Below are 15106 nucleotides of genomic sequence, written 5' to 3' on the forward strand. Positions count from 1 at the left end.
CTAGAAGATCTATTTTATTGAATTGGAAAGAAATTAATCCTCCAACTGTATTTCAGAGGTTTTCTCAAACTATTTCTTGTTTGAGTTTAGAAAAAATTAGAAGTGTGGTTTTTGATCCTTCAGTTAAATTTGAAGAAACTTGGAGACCTTTTATTCAACATTTTCACATGAGTTGAATTGTCTTTTCCTAAACCTTACTTATATTATCCTTAATTATTTGGATGGAGGTTCGGAGTTATTGGCACTACTGTATATGTACTTAATATTATTCAATGGCCCATGTTGGTTAGTGTTTTTTTTCTCTTCCTTTTTTTTGGGGTTTTTCTTTCTTTTTCTCTTTTTACTTCTTTGTTCATTAATGTTCTGAGTTTGAGAGGTTATATATTTTTATTATTATATATCTGAATGTCTATTTAAACTATTAATTATGTACTCTCAAACACTTTGTATTCATGTTTCATTTATGTTTGTTTAAAACTAATAAGACTTAAAAAGAAAGAAAAGAAAAAGAGATTTATGTTGCATCGTTGCTAGCATAGACACCTTTTTTAATATATTTATTGTAAATGTGATTACTTGTTAAGTAACACACATGTTCATATTCAAAGTGACCAATTCATTTGTAATGTTGTTTCTTCTCATTGGTGACTCTTTGGTCATGGTTCGAATGTATGGTGAGCATGAGAGGTCCTGTTTATTCCCCCAAAGTTTGTTCCTTAATTTAAGATTATTAATCTGCATTACAGCTGTGATAAAGGCTTCGAGTATATCCGCTTGTTTTGTTGAAGGCTACCTGTACTTTTCACAATGAGTTATGGTGTCTTGCAGCTGGAAATGAGATGAGGAAAGCTTGGCCTTTTCAGAATGTGGTTTGAACTGGAGAACTTGACAGGCAATTTAATCACTGCAGTGACATGGGGAATTTGGCAACCAAATTGAAACAAGAAAGATAAGTAGTGTTGCTTGAGAAATCTAGGAGAGTAGGCTGCTTGGAGAATTCCACTGAGTAAAGATCCTTTGCATTCATTGCAGCTATCAGATCTTGGTTTAAAATTTTGGTTGCTTCAAGCAAAATTCTGTTCTCTGAGACTGCACTTACGTGCTGAAGTCCCTGGTGTGACTATGGATTGACAACTTTCTGAAGGTCATGTCATTGCCCCAAGGATGATACTATGAGGCTAACTCTTATTGCTAAAATCTTTGCATTACTGCTCTGTTGATGGATTTTCTCATTAGCTCAACTAAGATGTTGTATCGGTAGCTTCTTGCTATATTAATAAATACCACAATGATGCTCAAGAGTCTGTAATGATTTTCCAAATTAATAATGTATTCTAGTGTTTCTATGGTAAATAATGCCATCCTGGATAGTTTTTAAAAAAAAAATCAGATTTCAGACCTCAGGTTCAGCATAATTTCTGGCATTCTTTTGCAGAATATCTTGCTTTAATTTTAGCCATTTCGTTATTCTCCATATTTTGCACACTGCTGCTTCTGATTTACTCTTGCTACATTCTGTAGAAATTCCAAGACTACAGAAACAAGTGTATGTTTGATCAGGCAAGAGATTAATCTTGAAATGGGTCAGTCATGCTGTGAAATTTTTATTTCTGTAAATATCTGAGAACTATGAAGTCATTTATGAAAATTAAGGGTGTAGTGATGGGCAGTTTGTCAGTAACAATGCTAGTCATCAAGTCGAAGAGCATTACAAAACAGAATGGGCTATTGGGCCATCTAGTCTGTGCCAGACTCTTATTATGCCTAGTCCCATCAGCCCACAACTGGAACATAGTTTTCCATATCCTCCCATCCATGCACATCCAATTTTCTTTATTAACCGTTACTAACTATGTGCTGTCTGTCTGCCAAAATGTGTACTTTAGTTGAGTCAATGTTAGTCATGCTTAAAAGAAAAGTGAAAAACAGAAATTTCAAGTTCAATGCACAGAATGCTGGAGGAACTCTGCAGTTCAGGCAGCATCTATGGAGGGAATAAACAGACAAAGGTTTGGGCAGAGACCCATCATCAGGACTAGAAAGGAAGGGGGAAGAAGCCAGAAGTGTTTTTGCTCAAATATCAATTTCAAAATTTTAGTATCAAAATTATATGCAAAGGAACTGTGATGGAAATATTCTGAAGAAAGGGAAATTTACATTTATTGTAGTTTAATCAAGAATGATCGTTCCAGTTTCCTCTGGCAGATACTGAGTTTGGCATTGCAAACTTGATCGGATTGTTTTGATCTTCTGTGTCTTTACAGATGTAGATGGGACATCGGAGGTGCCTACTTGACAAAGAACCAGGAACCAGTTGCAAAATAACTTGCCAAATATAGAGGGTCTCGTTAATTAGGACACATTGGCACTGGTACATTGTGGCTCAATTAAGTGGCTGCTTCATTTAGTTGAAGTTTCATGGAACCAGTTGAAAAGGAATAAAAAAGACAAACTACAGATTAACTGAGTAACAAATTATGTGTTCAAATGAACTACAGAACAAATTAGAACAGTACTAAAACAACTACTGTAATGAGGTCAAATTTGTAGAATAAATTAGAAGATGGTTTTCCGCCTGAATTTTATAAAAAGTTTAAAGATTTATTAATTCCTCCTTTTATGGAGTTAATACATCAAGTGGAAAGAACGCATAAAATTCCAGAATCTTTTTCGACAGCTATTTTAATAGTATTGCCAAAAAAAGATAGAGATCTTTTAAAGCCAACATCATATAGACCTATTTCTTTGTTAAACAGATTATAAAATAATAGCAAAAATCTTATCTAACAGATTATCTAAATACTTACCAAAATTAATACATATGGATCAAACAGGATTTATTAAAAATAGGCAATCGGTAGATAATGTAACTCGGTTATTTAGTATAATTCATTTGGCACAAGAGAGGGAGGAAATGAGTGTGGCAGTTGCTTTAGATGCAGAAAAAGCATTTGATAGATTGGAATGGGATTTTTTATTTAAGGTATTGGAAAAATATGGATTAGGAATATCTTTTATAAAATGAATTAAAACCTTAAGTACTAATCCCAAAGCTAAAGTAGTGACAAATGGTCAAATTTCAACACCATTTCAGTTAACAAGGTCAACTAGACAAGGTTGTCCATTATCACCTGCTTTATTTGTGTTGGCGATAGAATCATTAGCTGAATTAATTAGAATGGACCCAGATATTAAAGGTTTCAGAGTTAACCAGGAGGAAGACAAGATTAACTTATTTGCTGATGATGTTCTGCTTTATTTAACAAACCCATTGTACTCGTTGCGTTAATTATCCTCTAGATTAGAAGAATATGGGAAAATATCAGGTTACAAAATAAATTGGGATAAAAGTGAAATTTTACCTCTTACTAAAGGAGATTATAGTCAATGTCGATTAATAACTCAATTTAGATGGCTGACAAACAGTATAAAATATTTAGGTATAAGAGTTGATAATGACATAAAGAACTATAAATTAATTTACTTACCATTATTGAAAAAAATTCAAGAAAATCTTGATAAATGGATGATATTACCAATAACATTAGTAGGTAGAGTAAATACTGTAAAAATGAATATATTCCCTAGACTACAATACTTATTCCAATCACTACCAATACAACTACTCCAGAACTTTTTTCAAGAGTTAAATAAATATGTGAGGAAGTTTATTTGGAAAGGTAAGATGTCAAGAATATCGTTGGAAAAATTGACATGGAAATTTGATCTAGGAGGGTTACAACTTCCAAAGTTTAAGAATTATTATAAAGCATCCTTTTTTGAGGAAGATAGACCGGCATGGAATAGAATAGAACTAGATAAAATAGGAGAAAATACACCAGAAGATTTTATATATAAATGGGAATCTAAATGGATATGGGAAAAGAAAGAATCTCCTATATTAAAACATTTGATTGACTTATGGAATAAGATAAATGTTGATGATGAGACAAAGAAATCTTTATTAGCAAAGTGATCTTTAATTCAAAATAGACTTATTCCTTTTACAATGGATAATCAACTTTTATATAATTGGCTTCAAAAAGGGATTAGATATATAGGAGATTGTTTTGAAGGAGGTATATTAATGTCATTTGATCAATTAAAGAATAAATATAAAGTATCAAGCAACACTCTTTTTTTGTTACTTCCAATTAAGGGCTTATTTAAGAGAAAAATTAGGTCAAGCAATGTTATTGCCGAAATCTGATGAAATAGAAACTTTAATTCAGAAAGGAAAAATTAAAAAAATTATTGCTTGTATGTATGGCTTGATTCAAAAACAGGCAATTAAACAAGGAATCCATAAATCAAGACAAAAATGGGAAAGTGACTTGAATATTAAAATTGAAGAAACAAATTGGTCAAGACTATGTCTTGATAGTATGACAAATACAACAAATGTCCGGTTAAGATTAGTGCAATATAATTTTTTACATCAATTATATATTACACCACAAAATAAATAAACTAAATCCAAATTTATCTGATTAGTGTTTCTGATGTAACCAAGAAATCGGTACTTTTTTACATTCTACTTTGTCTTGTTCTAAAATTCAACCTTTTTGGACAAATTTAAGAGTTTTATTGGAACAAATTATTGGAACACAACTTCCACATAATCCAATATTATTTTTATTATGCGATATTGAAGGGATAAAATCGAAACCCAAATTGAATAAATATCAGAAAGAATTCATAAAAATTGCCTTGGCAGTAGCCAAAAAGGCTATTGCAGTTACTTGGAAATCGGATTCATACTGAAGTATAGATCGTTGGAAGAATGAAATTTCCAGCTGTATTCCACTTGAAAAAATTACTTAAAATTTAAGAGATAAATATGAAACATTTTTGAAAATTTGGAGCCCTTATTTACAAAAGTCAGGATTAAATTTGTAGGTGCTCTGAAGATAAATAATTGGTTATTTGGGGAAATAAATAAATATAAATACTAAAGTTATTACGAACTCCGTGGAGCATGTGGGGATCTTCTGATATCCAGGCACTCTTTTTTCTTTTTCTTTTTCTTTTTCTCGATAGGGATGTTAAGGGGGAGGGGGGAAGGGTATATATTTTTTTCTTTCTGTAATCATTTGAAAACCCAATTAAAAAAAGTTTTTAAAAAATTTGTAGAATTAAGTGTATTAGTTCCCAGTAGTTATTGATGGAATAATTAATCCAGTGTCGCTGCTGTTCTTCTGATTGACTGTAAATGAACAAAACGAGTGCGTAAATGAACAAAACGAGTGCAGACACCTAGTGTAGATTATGGGCGGCCTTCAAACTATGCTTTCGACATTTGCATTCTACAAAGTTTCATTTTCACTGTAACATTCAAGATAATTGCTGATATCTTCAAATTCTTCATAGTTTCTAATTTGCTGATGTAGTGAAATTCATTCCTGGCCATTTTAGGCATACCTGGATGCTTGAAACTATTAGCAAAACAGTTCAGAATTGTCTTACTGCTTATTACTTGTCAACTGTTAGTGACAAAAATCACTGTTTTTTGAGCACAGGTTCATGCAAGTGACACTATTATAAAAACTGCCCACTAAGCAAGGTATAGTGTCTTACAGCCATATGAAGTGCATGTTACTGATGCTAGTTATTAGCTGTTGGGCAACAGTCTCCTGTCCCAATTAAGTGGCATGGTGTCCCAAATAAACAGAGGGAATCCCGGCTATTTTCTCAATTTGTGTTTGTTCTTTAAAAGTTGCCCTAATTAACCAGAATTCACTGTACTTGGTTGTGTAGTATAAGTTGAATTTCTCTGACCAGACAGTACTGTGGTTTGCAGCCACCAAGACAGTCCTCATTGAGTTAATACTCTCATAGGAGAGGGGAGTGGGGGCTGTTCACAAGTAGAAGAGGCTGAAGTACCCAGACCTGGCAGCTGAGTTTAAGGAAGGTGGATGGGGGATCATCTACCCTGTGCTGGTCGTACGTTGGGACTTTGGCGTATCGATGACAAGATTACTCGGTGATATTGCAGTGATTGGAGCGAGGCTCAGGAGGGCCACCAACAAGTTGCCTGAAGAGGTAGAAAAGGGCAGTTTTTGGCTGTAGCTGAGGAGGAACGACAGAAATTGCGGGACTAACTAACCACATTGGAAGCTGCAGGAAGATGTCCCTGCCATTGTTCCATCACCAGATGCAGTGGGGCTAAGGGAGCAAAACATTAATGAGGGGTGGTCCCCAGCTGATGACCCTGGAGCTGATCTGTGGACATTGTTGGAGGTGTGGCAGGCAGCAATGCTAAGCAGGAAACGACATTTTCCTGTAAATCTCATTGAACCCCAGTTTTAATTTTCAATTCAAGATTAATGGTTTCACCCCTTGCTTGGAGATGATTGCTGTGTCAAGTGCAGAATATTGAAATAGTTCTAGCTTGCATTCATGATATAGAAAATGTTTCTGAAATCTCAATGAAACATGATTAGCAGGTTTAAAGACTAGCTGCCAGAGCGTAAAAAACACTAATGTTTGGCTTTCCATGAAGAGTAAATTGTTTATTTAATTATGCTCTTCATTGATGAAGGACGATTTTAATGGATAGCTGTTACGTCTTCAAATAAAGCGCTGAGTCGGGACATAAACTGTCGCAATATCCATTGCTGACGATATTAACAGTATTGGTTCAGGAACTAGAAGTAGAATTTATTTGAGTAAAATCTTTAGGCAGCATTATCCGGTAACTTTGTCCACATCTGCAAAGTGCAGGTCACTTAATTCATTGCTCTCTGGACCTTTGGGCAATTCTGGTACACATTGCATCAAGCCCATAAAATAATTTTTCTGATAATGTTCACATGTCCTGTGTATTTCTGTTTTACCCATGGAATATACATGCTATGTTAATTATTAAAAATTTATGTCTTCCATTAAATCTGTGTTTCTGGTACTGGATGAAGGAACTTTAATCACAAATTCAAGTCTTACATAGGTTGACAATAGGAAATGTTGAATTAAGAAGCTGCCAGTCTTTCACGATGCTGTGGGATTTGTGTAATTACTGAACTTGCACAAGTGTCTGCATTATGGAATTCAGATAATGAATGATGTAAACACCTTATGATTAAAATAAACTGAAATTGGCTCGCAGTAACATATTTGGATTAAAAATTAACACTTAAGCTAAAATTGACAAAGATGGCTGATCAGAAACGAAAGCACCAGTGAAGCTTAATGTTGACACAAGACTGCAGATGGTGGAGTCTGGAACAATACAAATTGCCAGAGGAACTTTGCAGGTCAGGTAGCATCTATTGAATAAAACAGACAGCAGGCATTTTGGGTCCAGTCCCTTCCGCTGGACAGCCAGCAGTCTGGGGAAGGGTGGGGCTGCGAATAGAGTCTCAGCAAGAGACTGGCCAGTTTGATTAAACTTGATAGTTGCACATTACAGGATGATACCATTAAGTTGGTAATCACTGAAGTATAGGGAGGGCATGATTAAATTGGAGAGGATTCACTAGAATGTTGCCTGGGGTAAAGCATTTCAGTTATGAGGGGAAACTGAGCTGGTTTTTCTTTGAAGCAGAGGAGACTGAGAATGGATCTGTTGGAGGTCAACAAAATTCTGATGTGCATACATAAGTTGGAGAATAGGAAGTTTTTATCTAAAGCAGAGGTGTCTGAAAGCTAAAGTGCACAGTTTTAAAATGGGTCTTGAGGGAAACTGAGGGAGGACTTCATACCGAACAAGTTTGGAATCAAGACTGTACTACTTGAATAGATAGTAGAGGCAAATAGATTTATAACATTTTAAGAAATATTTTGATGAACCAGTGAATTGCCTGGGCTTAGAAGTTTCTGAACTTGATAGTTTGCATGGACATGTGGCCCAAAGGAAGTTAAGTTAAGACAATGTGTAGTGGGAAGGGAAGCCAGTTCAAACCAGCAAACACAGCAAGAAAAGTGAACAGAAAAAGGAAAGGTTTGAATCTGGGCATTGTTAGTGGAATTGTACAGGGGTGGAAGGTGAAGATCGGAAGCTGGCTGAAACAGACAGTGGAATATTCTGACTGTGAAGATATCAGTATCAAGGGTGTGGGCTTCATTTTCATTTGCAGTGAGTTGAGGCTGATCAATGATAGTATGAATATGGGAGTTGGTGATAAGAGAACCTGAAAGAGACCGCAGGTGATATTACTGAAAATATCACATCCTCACCATTGTGTATTCCTCAACCAATGTAACAAAAAGATGTCTGCTGGTGTTTGAAACTCTGGTTAAAATAGGATCAATGATGTTTCCTTAGAATCGGAGGGAAAATAGAGGGTTTGCGATTTTGCTGGTGGGGACAGGTGAGGCGTGGGGTACAAGATAAGTCTATACAGAGTTGGGTTAAGGTAGATTAGGTGGTTCTGGAGCAGGTGTATTGACTTTTTAAAGAAATGGCGTGAAAAGAGGATAATAAAAATGAGGTTGCAGTTTTCATTAGAGAATTCACTTCGCATTCCTATGGAATGTAGAGTCTGCGAACACTTGAAGGGTATTTTGTTGAGAAGCTAGAGGAATGACACTGGTGTTTTGTACATAATTTAATAACACATTAAATATATACTGCAGATTAGCCAATACAGAGAGCTATGTGCTATTCGATTTGGCTTTTGTATATTTATAAATACTATTTTTGAAGTGAAAGTGCTTTCTTCTTTTGACAGACGCTGCTTGACCAGCTGAGTTCTTGGTTTTTCTGTTTTTAAAAATATACTGTTTAATGTACCTATGAAATCTGAGAAAATAATTTTTAAAATTTGATCTTTGAACTTCTTTTATTGAGGTGTGGATATAGAGGCAGCTCGGAAAGAAGAAGAACGAATAATGCTTCGTGATGCCAGGCAGTGGTTGAATAGCGGGCAAATAAATGACACCAGGCACCCGAAATCTGGGGGAACGGCCCTTCATGTTGCTGCAGCTAAAGGCTACTCTGAAGTCTTAAAGTATGTATATAATACTTCATTTGTATTTATACCATAGGGGATTGGAATGATATGGTTTTTTAATGTTGATCACAGGTTATACTTTGCTAACTTGATTGCATAGATATTGTAATGTACTAATTTGAATAATTTTTTTAAGGATTGATTCTGTCTCTACGTATTAGATGGAGGAGGGATATTTAGTGATCCCAGCAAGCTCTAACAGGAACACAATCATTCAGCTGTGCATTGCCTGACTGCTTAAGTCACATTGCTGGAGCTACATCAGACTGAGAATTTAAATATTGCAAAGAACTGAGGAATATATTCAAATTAGTACATTATGGAAACGGGCCCTTTGGCCCAACTCATCCATGTCAAGAGGTCTGTCCAAGCTAGTCCCTCAAAACATTTCCAATCCATGTACCTGTCCATATTCACTCTAAATATTTTGATAGTTCAATAGTTCCACTTAATATCAGAGAATGCATACAATATATAGCTTGAAATTCTTGCTCCATGAACATCCATGAAAACAGAAGGGTACCCCGAAGAATAAGTGACAGTAAAAACGTTAGAACCCCAATGCCTCCCCCATACTCCTTCCCCACGCAGCAGCAAGCATCAACACCAACACTCTCTCTCCCCCCCCCCCCCCCCCCAGCTTGTCACTGGCTCTCTCTTCCCCCATTAAAGGGGCAGAGATGTGTCCCACAGTGAGAGGAGAGACCAGCAGAACAGGGGAAAAAGCAACTCGCTGATTGCAATGTTAAGGTCTACCACTTAACCCCACAAGTTCTCTGACTGGAGAATTGGCAGCAAACTCTTTCCCCCAAGATCCAAAGAGAGAGCGATCCGAATACAGGGAACTCCCAACAGCTGATCCTGCTGTTCACAATATTCTGTTTTCTCCCGCAACTCTTCATTTGACAACGCCAGCATAGAGTAGTTGGCTGGTCCACAGGGCTACAAAGCCTCAGCACCCTGAAGGTGTGCTTGTCTTCTTGGCCGTGCTATTGGGATATTGAAGAATGGCCAGTCAGTAAGCCCTAGGAGCAGGAACCATTGCAGTGAAGAACCGCAGTTTGAGTGCAGCTGAAGGTCAAGGGTACTGATTGAACCCCATCCACCCTGAAAAGGAAAAAAAAAACAGAGACTTCAAAGGTAGAGATGAAGTTATTTCTGCAGTTGAGCTCGAACAAGCTGCTGTCTAGTACCATCGTGGTTCTGCCTAAATTTTGTTCATGTATCTGCCTCAGCCAGTTTGTATGGAAGCTCATTCCACATATGCATTACCCATTGGGTGGAAAAAATTGCCCTTTAGATTCCTAATAAATCTCTCCCTCCTCACCTTAAACCAATGATCTCTAATTCTTTATTCCTCAATCTTAGGGGATTTGTCTGATCTGATTTTATACACCTCTTATCTGTCACACTTGAGTAAGTAAAATCCTAGCCTGCTGAAACACTATAAACCCAGAGTCATCGTACATCTTTTCTGCACTCCTTCCAGCTTATTGACTCTCATTTGAGACTGGAAGAACAAGTATGATCTCTAGAGTTTATCCTTTGTCTTCCTGGTTATAGCTTATGAAAACTAAACTTTGTATGTGCTGAAGTGTATCAGATATGGTATCCTTTGCAGAGTATGGCAGAGTCAAACCACTTCACTTGATTTGTGAGTCAGTGTTGTGGGCCGAAGGGCTTGCTGTAATGCTCTGTTAATGCTGAATTAATATTTCTAATGCTGTGCTTAAAAATCTATACAAGCAACCTTTGTATTAGTCATTTGTGTCACGAAAATTCACCCTTTGGTACCCAAAATTTGCGATGTGGAATAAAATTTGCTCTCATGGAATTTGTAATAAAATATAAAGAAAGACAATTGTGTTTTCATCTCCAGTATCTTGGCACATGCACAGATTATAGGGTTTTGTGCAATGGAATCTGACAATGTGGACCATTTGGATCTCCTAGTAACCTAGGGGTTGTCGCTGTAGATTTTTAAGCAAAACATTAGAAATATTAATTCAGCTAAAAACCTAAGCTTGTGAGAATATAACATTGCATTAAGAATACTCACACTAAGTTATGTTTTTCCCTATGCTTAGGCTTCTCATTCAGGCAGGGTATGATGTAAATATCAAAGATTATGATGGCTGGACCCCCCTTCATGCTGCAGCGCACTGGGGCAAAGAAGAAACCTGCCGAATCCTTGTAGAAAGCTTCTGTGATATGGAGATGATCAACAAAGTGGTTTGTTACCTGCTTTCTTTGATATAGTTAGCTTGTTTAAAAAATAAGAATCAAGATAATAAGAGGGTTTAGAATTTTAATTCTGTTAAATTTGTGTTTTTAACCCCTTCTGGGTACATCTGAAGGAGTTGAATCACAAGTTTAACAAAAGAACCTCTTCACTCAGAGAGTGGTGCGAGTGTGAAAAGAGCTGCCAGTGGAGTGGTACATGTGGGTTTGATTGCAGTATTTAAGAGGATTTGGATAAGTATGTGGATGAGAGGAGAGTTTAAGACTATGGTCCAAGTGTGGGTCAGTGGGGCTAGCCAGGATAACAGTTTGTCAAGCATTGAATGGACCGAAGCACCTTTTTCTGTGCTGTAGCGCTATACGACTTTGTTCCAATGTAGGTAGTCTGACAGATTTGGCAAGTTGGCAAGAAAGTGTTTCTGCAGTCTCTGCCAAATCGTGCTGATGCAGTGATGTGCAGTGCACTCAAAAAGCACACATTTAGCAATTGTCCTAGCACCAGCTTGGGGTGGGCAGAAAGTCCACTGGTGGCTATCGTGCCAGAATGTACAGGATCTTAATGCTTCAATTGGCATTCAGGCATCTAGATTCTGCATTTAAATTGCAGTAACCATGTGTTAGCAAATCTGATGGAACATTGCAACCTGTAAACACGTACTGAAATGGGAGTTCCAAGGTGTTCAGTTTGAGGAAAGTTTAGGTTGGGCAGTTGCAAGCAGCCTAGGTTTTCAAAAATGAATTATTTTGTTGGACTTTGGTGTCTTTGTGTATAAGGTTGTCTGTTAATAACATGCTAAGTAGCATAACTGCTTCAAAACCCTGAGATTGCTCAGCATTTCACTTGGGTGCATTTTCTACCCCACCCTCCTTGCCTGCTTTTCTGGTAAACAGTGGGTGATGGGCAGACTCTGGGATGATGAAGTGGCCATCAGGAAGTTGTGCCTCGATGGAGGAGATTAGTGAGATATTGAATATTGGTGAGGGTAGAGTTGTAAAGTAATACAGCATGGAAACAGGCCATTCAACCCAACTTGTCCATGCTGTTCTTGGTCCCCACTAAGCTAGACCCATTTACCTTCATTTGACTCATCTCTCCCAAACCCTCCAATCCACGTATTTCTCCAGATGTCTTTTAAATGTTGTTATTGTACCTGTCTCAACCTCTTCCTCTCATAGCTCATTCCACATACACACCACTAAATCCAATGCGATCTTGACCTTGTGGAAGAGAATATTAAAAAATCATAGAACTTGATCAGCCCTTGCTGTGAATTTGCATGTAGGGGTCATCATAGAATACTTGAAACACTTCAATCTTCTTTACCTTCATTTGCTTGAAGACACTAAGAGCATTTGTGTATTTTGTAGGGTTGCCTAAAGGAATTAATTTGGCCCTTAGCAAATTTTATACCTCTCACATTGCTGATGGATGGCAGAACACAAGAACAGGCCATCTGACCACTATGTCTGTGCCAACCATGATGCCAATATAAACTAATTTCACCTGTGATATGTTTTCTTCTGTTTTCCGCTTGTTAAGGTGCCTCTCTATTTACTTATTTAGACATATCGCACAATAACAGGCCCTTCCAGCCCAAAGAACTCAATTACACCTGTGACCAATTAATCGACTAACCTGTTCATCTTTAGAACGTGGGAGTAAACCAGAGCACCGGGAGGAAACCCATGCAGTGACGGCGAGGACACAAACTTCTTACAGCAATGAAATTGAACCTGAGTCGCTGGTGCAGTAACAGTGTTAAACTAACTGTTATACTACTGTGCTGTCTGTAGTCTAAATACCACTGAAATATTTCTGTTGTATCTGCTTCCACCACATCCTCTAGCAGTGTGTTCTTGGCATCTACCTCTCTTTTAAAAAAAAATATATACACAGTGGCATGCAAAAGTTTGGGCATCCCTGGTCAAAATTTCTGTTACTGTGAATAGCTAAGCGAGTAGAAGATGACCTGATTTCCAAAGGGCATAAATTTAAAGATGACGCATTTCTTTAATATTTTAAGCAAGATTACTTTTTTATTTCCATCTTTTACAGTTTCAAAATAACAAAAAAGGAAAAGGGCCCAAAGCAAAAGTTTGGGCACTCTGCATGGTCAATACTTAGTAACACCCCCTTTGGCAAGTATCACACTTTCTGCAGTCAGCTAAGAGTCTTTCAATTCTTGTTAGGGGGATTTTCACCCATTCTTCCTTGCAAAAGGCTTCTAGTTCTGTGAGATTCTTGGGCTGTCTTGCATGCGCTGCTCTTTTGAGGTCTATCCACAGATTTTCGATGACATTTAGGTCAGGAGACTGTGAAGGCCATGGCAAAACCTTCAGCTTGCGCTTCTTGAGGTCGCCCATTGTGGATTTTGAAGTGTGTTTAGGATTATTCTCCTGTTATAGAAGCCATCCTCTTCTCATCTTCAGCTTTTCTACAGATGGTATGATATTTGCTTCCAGAATTTGCTGGTATTTAATTGAATTTATTCTTCCCTTTACCAGTGAAATGTTCTCCGTGCCACTGGCTGCAACACAACCCCAAAACATTATCGATCTATCCCCATGCTTAACAGTTGAAGAGGTGTTTTTTTCATGAAATTCTGCACCCTTTTTTCTCCAAACATACCTTTGCTCATTGTGGCCAGAAAGTTCTATCTTAAGTTCAGCAGTACACTGGACTTGTTTCCAAAATACATCAGGCTTGTTTAGATGTTCCTTTGCAAACTTCTGATGCTGAATTTTATGATGAGGATGCAGGAAAAGTTTTCTTCTGATGACTCTTCCATGAAGGTCATATTTGTGCAGGTGTTGCTGCACAGTAGAATAGTGCATCATCACTCCAGAGTCTGCTAAATCTTCCTGAGATCTTTTGCAGTCAAATGGGAGTTTTGATTTGCCTTTTTAGCAATCCTACAAGCAGTTCTGTCAAAGTTTTCTTGGTCTTCCAGACCTCAACTTGACCTCCACCGTTCCTGTTTACTGCTGTTTCTTAATTGCATTACAAACTGAGGAAATGGCTACCTGAAAATGCTTTGCTATCTTCTCCTGCTTTGTGGGCATCATTCATTTTAATTTTCAGAGTGCTGGGCAGCTGCTTAGTGGAGTCCATGGCTGCTGATTTTGGGACAAGGTTTGAGGAGCCAGGGGATTTTTAAAGCTTTGAAATTTGCGTCACCTGGCCTTTCCTAATGATGACTGTGAACAAGCCATAGCCCTAATAAGCTAATTAAGGTTTGAGAGCTTAATAAAAGTTATCTGAGAGCTCAAATCTCTTGGGGTGCCCAAACTTTTGCATGGTGCTCCTTTCCTTTTTTCAGTTAAAATTGTACAAAACAAAAATAATACATTATTCTTGCTTAAAATGTTCAAAAGAATGTTTCATCCTTAACTTTATGACTGTTGGAGATCAGTTCATCTTCTACTCACTTAACTATTCACAGTAACAGAAATTTTGACCTGGGTGCCCAAACTTTTGCATGCTACTGTATACAGTCGCATATATCTCCTTTAATATTCGCCCCCCCCCCCCCCAAGCTTAAAGCTATGGCCTCGAGTTCTTCATATTTCCATCTGTGGAAAAAGATTTTGTTACTGCCCTGTCTATGCCTCTCATAATTCTATATACTTCTTGGCTCCTCAGTGCCTGAAACTCCATTGAAAACATCCCAGCTCTCAAGGTTAACACTCTCAAACCTTTCTGCACCTTTTCTTCAAAGCCTCTGTATCTTCACTGTAATGTGGTGATCAAAGCTGCCCACATTACTCTGAATATAGCCTCAAGTTTATACTACAGCAATGTGCCTTCTTGACTGTGGCACATCTAATTAGTCTGATGATTACTATATCTGGATGAAAGGCTGTGCTCCAGTGGATAACTGTTTTCCTGGTTGGTTCAGCTTTTGCAGAAATTG

The 15106-nt window shown here is 37.4% G+C and overlaps 1 protein-coding gene across 4 annotated transcripts in view; it reads left to right on the top strand.

The window, feature by feature from the left end:
* The window catches only part of ppp1r12a (protein phosphatase 1, regulatory subunit 12A), a 238941-nt gene that overhangs the window by 112943 nt on the left and 110892 nt on the right, over window positions 1-15106 (top strand). For all 4 annotated transcript variants that reach the window (XM_059977568.1, XM_059977565.1, XM_059977566.1 and 1 more), the window contains exons 4-5: window positions 8789-8948; window positions 11039-11183. In XM_059977568.1, coding sequence (XP_059833551.1) covers window positions 8789-8948; window positions 11039-11183 — 305 coding nt within the window. The remainder of the gene's footprint in view (window positions 1-8788; window positions 8949-11038; window positions 11184-15106) is intronic.

Source organism: Hypanus sabinus, chromosome 8 (genome assembly GCF_030144855.1).
Source record: "Hypanus sabinus isolate sHypSab1 chromosome 8, sHypSab1.hap1, whole genome shotgun sequence".
NCBI classification, from domain to species: Eukaryota; Metazoa; Chordata; class Chondrichthyes; order Myliobatiformes; family Dasyatidae; genus Hypanus; species Hypanus sabinus.